A 4461-nucleotide genomic window follows, 5' to 3' on the forward strand; every position below is an offset into this window, starting at 1 on the left:
CATAAGGAGTGATTAATTAGTAAATTAACAAGTTTATTTGGATTCTTCTAGGTGGATTGAATTTATAAAATTATTTAAAAAAAAAAGGTGTAGATTAGATTAGACCAAACTAGCTTATTTAAACTGAAATGTTGATAAAATAACAATCAAATCAGATTTTGGATTATTTAATAAAAATCAAAAACACTTCACACTTACAAGCCAGTAGGTATTAATACGAAACTCTGTTGCATTTACGTAATTGGACGTTGGGGTCAACCAAGGAAAATTCCAAGCAGATGAAACTAAATAGCATTCCCTTTTCGTTGAAGAGAAATATAAGGCAATCAAATTCCATATATGTGTTCCGTGTCTTCCTGATCACTAAATCTCTGCATATATTTTTTCCAATTCTATCTACCTCTGCATAAGTTTCCGCATGCAGTACTTAAGAAAATCTCAAAGCTGCTTCAAGTCCATGGCATAACAAGATCATCAAGCTAGCCATAGAAAACGATCAAAATGATGTCTGCGATATCCGAGGACTACGAGGAAGAGAGTTCAAGTAGTAGTGATCTGTTCGAGATCAACCATGAATACGATTACGAGAGTAGTTTGTTTTCTTTTGATTTTCAGAAACGGAACGACAGCGTTTTTGTGGCGGTGGGGAAGACGGAGTCACGCTCAAGCATGGATGCGCTGGTGTGGACGCTCAGATACCTTGTTACTCCCTCCACCGTCCTTCATCTCATACATGTTTTTCCGCCGATACGCTACGTTCCAAGCCCATGTAAGCTCTCTATCTTCCCCCCCTTCCCCTTTTCCCCTGTAATTTCGCCATTAAAAAAACAAAAAAACCTGTGCCTTCCAACTAAAAGAAGCAGCTTTATTGTTCTATTTCAAAAATTGTTGTAGTACTAGTTGATCAGAGATGTAGTTGGTAACTTGTTGTAACATGCTAAAGTGTCAAAATTAAAGCACTTTATAAGCAAAACTCTAGAATTTTATTCTTAAATTAGAAATCAAAAATATAAATCCAAATCATATAAAAACCAAAAGGCTATAAATACAATTTTTTTTTTTTTTTTTTTTGTGTGTGTAATGATAGTAGGAATGCTTCCAAGAAGTCAAGTGAAACCTGAAATGGTGGAGAGCTATGTGTCCCAAGAAAGGGATAAGAGAAGAAAGCTCCTTCAAAAGTTTCTAGACACGTGCTCTACTTCCAAGGTAACGATCTTTACCAAATTCTTATAGCAGTAGTTGGATATGAGTCACATGTGAGGTTAATTCATCTTTTGCCTCTTATTTTTTTGTAAGAATGAAACAGGTAAATGTTGATCTTATGCTCATTGAAAGTGATAACACTGTGAAGGCTATTCTGGACCTCATCCCAGTTCTCAGCATAACAAAACTAGTACTTGGAACCACAAAATTAAGTCTAAGGTACGTACAATAATATCCAACGACACAGAAATGACCAATGTTTTTTGGACCCCTATAATTTCCAACCCAAATTTCTTGGAATTAAGGGAGGGAAATCTAGGATTAAGAAATTTTGAATTTCCATGGAATTGTGTTATTAATTAGTAGTTATGCTGTTATTCAAAATTTGAAAGGAAATCGGAGTCCAAGAGAGGAAGTGCAATAGCTGATCAGATCCTCCAGAATGCATCGGATGGTTGTGAGATTAAGATCATCTGCGAAGGGAAGGAAGTCATTGACAGGTTGATTGACTGGTCCTCTCCACGCGGGAATAGCAGTACGACAAAGTCAAAATGGATAGATATATTTAAATACTTCAATAACAAATTGCGGTAAAAGGCTAATTTAAGAGGTTTTTGTATATATATATTTTAAAGTTATGATATTACATAAACACGAAAAGTATTGTTGAGTATTTTATGATTTGAGTTATTTGTTAATATTTTTACTTATTTTTCTCATAAACAAAAAGTTGTACTAAAAGGTATTAACTATCAATCGAGTGATTTATAGTTGATTAGAGCATACATTTATCTTTTATAAAATGGATAGAGCTACCCATTGTCTATAATGTGGCTTTTATTTATTTTTTTAATTTTCTAAATGCCAAGGTGATAATAAATACGAAAGTCAACAAAATTAGCATAACCTTCAAACTTGTGTGTCACACAGATGTATATGAGAAATATCATATAATATAACACATAAATACATAATCTTTATTTATAGATCAATTTAAATCAATCAATTAAAGATTACAAATATTAATGAGAATCAACTTGCGAACCTACCATATATTATATACAAACACAACTATAAAACCTCTGCGAAACGCCATAGCATGCGAACCATCGACATACGTTCAGTTAAGAGAACTCAATCGGAATTTGCTCACCAAAAGATGAAAAGACTCTCCGGAATCTGTTCCAATAGGCAATTCTAATACAAATGAATTGGTCAAGATAAGGTGGAAGAATTACAGCTGATTTTGCGCCAAGTACTAGGAAATCATCTTAAGTTGCATGTCAAGAATCATGGTATTAAGATGAAATTAAATTAATATGCTATTCCAGAACCGTTGGAAGTCTCGCATTGCCTGGATATTAAGGAGATGGGCTATTTATAAGGTGAGGGCAAACCTCAACTCCTGAGCTAGCTTTTGGGTTAAGTTAGGCCCAAGACTCATTTCTAATATGGTATCAAAGCCTAGCCCAATTGGCTGTAGCCCACCGTCACCCATTGTCGCACGTGTTGGCTTGGATGTCCTCCCGCCATACGTGAAGAAGTGTGTTGGAAGTCTCACATTGCCTGAGTATTAAGGAGATGAGCTATTTATAAGGTGAGAAAAAACCTCAACTCCTGAGCTAACTTTTGGGTTGAGTTAGACTCATTTCTAATAAAAACTAAGTTGATCTTTCACTTAGGTCAAACTACATTTTAGACCTTCTAAATCGAGCTAGGATGTTGGGGCTAAACCTCAATTACAGTGCCCCATGTGTTCTTGGCAGTAAATTAACTAAACATGAAGGTGAACTTCTGCGTTCACGTGATCGAGGGAACTTTGAATTCATTGATCTAATGAACTTTGAATAAGCCGTACGTACGTGGTTTAAAGTTCTATTGAAATAAAACGAGGAGGGAAACAATTTAATAGGTGTACGTGCTTCATCTTGCATTTGATCGAGTCATATCCGTACTTGATTGTTTTTCTTTACCTACTTCACCTTGCATAATTGGAAGCCACGTACATGGTTGCTTATCGCTTAGTTTCACGTCAAGGATTTGTAGCAGCTTTCTTCTCCACATTCACGTGTTTCTCTTTTTATTCCAACGTGCTTCAACTTCTTTTAAATTAATTTAGGCATGGTTAGAATGTAATAGATTATTTCAACAGGCATAATAGAAATGATAGATGCTTTAGTAAAATTGATTTACATTGATCACGGTGGAAGTGACATTGTTCGTGTGAATGCAAGCTGAATTTTGTCCAGCTTCACTTGATATCAAATATGGAGGTATTCTCCAAGCCTAAAGCCTAAACTCTGGAAGGTCTTGCTCTTGATAATACAGGTAGTTCTGGAGAAGTATGGAACCATTTCGGTATTCTCTTCCTCTTCCTCTTAAAAAGGAACATGTGTGTCCCAATACTTTGCTGAAGGCTCCAAACGAATCTCCAACAACTGCTCGTTTCACCTGTATGTAGCCAGATTTATGGGAATGCGATTTAGAAAGTCCAAGTAATTGGGAATGGGAACCTGTGCAGAAACAACTTGTTTATCTCTCTCTTTAGATGTAAGTACTTTATCGAACAGGGTTAAAAATTTGCCAGCCATAGTGAGAGTGGGAGTGGTGAACGGAGAGAAAGAGTGTTTATATAGAAGAGCAGGCGTTAATGGTGAGAGTGGTGAGCGGTGGTAGTCTTTTATATAGAGAGAGGCATGGATGGCATGTGAAAGAGAAAGAGGGACCTCTCTCGTGTGATGACGAAGGGAGGAGGTTCACGGGTGTGGGTGTGTTGATAAAGGGAGTCACGGGTGTACGTGTTTGTCACGGGAGATTAAGTCCCGTGAATGCTTTGTCACTTTCCACCTACCCTTCCCCCTACCTCTCTTTATTTTTTCTATCCTCTCATAATTGTTAATGTCCAAAACAAGAAATTAAAATCATCATCATGATTCATGAACCCACTGGGGTGAGATATCTTTTGTTTTGTTTGATTCTCCAGAAAAAGCTGAAAGTCCTTGGTAAATGGTAATGAATAAACATTCCTAAAATGGAAAGAGCTAGAGCGTACGTGTCACCCTATCACTATCAGGCTAGTAGGGGGAAGAGGAAAGCATCTCTGAATTTCTGCAAAAAAAAAAAACGTGAACCGACCAGCCAAGTTAAAGAAGTTGCAAGAATACAAAATCCAAGATGAGGAAAAGACAAAGCTGGTGCTAATCTGATTTCTGAACTGCAAAGGGAAATTGAAAATATTTTATCTTTCTATCTCTTTCT

The 4461-nt window shown here is 36.4% G+C and overlaps 1 protein-coding gene across 1 annotated transcript; it reads left to right on the plus strand.

The window, feature by feature from the left end:
* The first annotated feature begins 363 nt into the window (after positions 1-363).
* Positions 364-1855, plus strand: LOC132172835 (U-box domain-containing protein 52-like). The gene is made up of 4 exons (XM_059584401.1): positions 364-769; positions 1088-1206; positions 1307-1422; positions 1596-1855. Exons 1-4 carry the CDS (start codon positions 502-504, stop codon positions 1795-1797), a joined length of 705 nt encoding a protein of 234 aa, XP_059440384.1. The 5' UTR covers positions 364-501; the 3' UTR covers positions 1798-1855.
* Positions 1856-4461: the final 2606 nt, after the last annotated feature.

Source organism: Corylus avellana, chromosome ca2 (genome assembly GCF_901000735.1).
Source record: "Corylus avellana chromosome ca2, CavTom2PMs-1.0".
Lineage (NCBI taxonomy): Eukaryota > Viridiplantae > Streptophyta > Magnoliopsida > Fagales > Betulaceae > Corylus > Corylus avellana.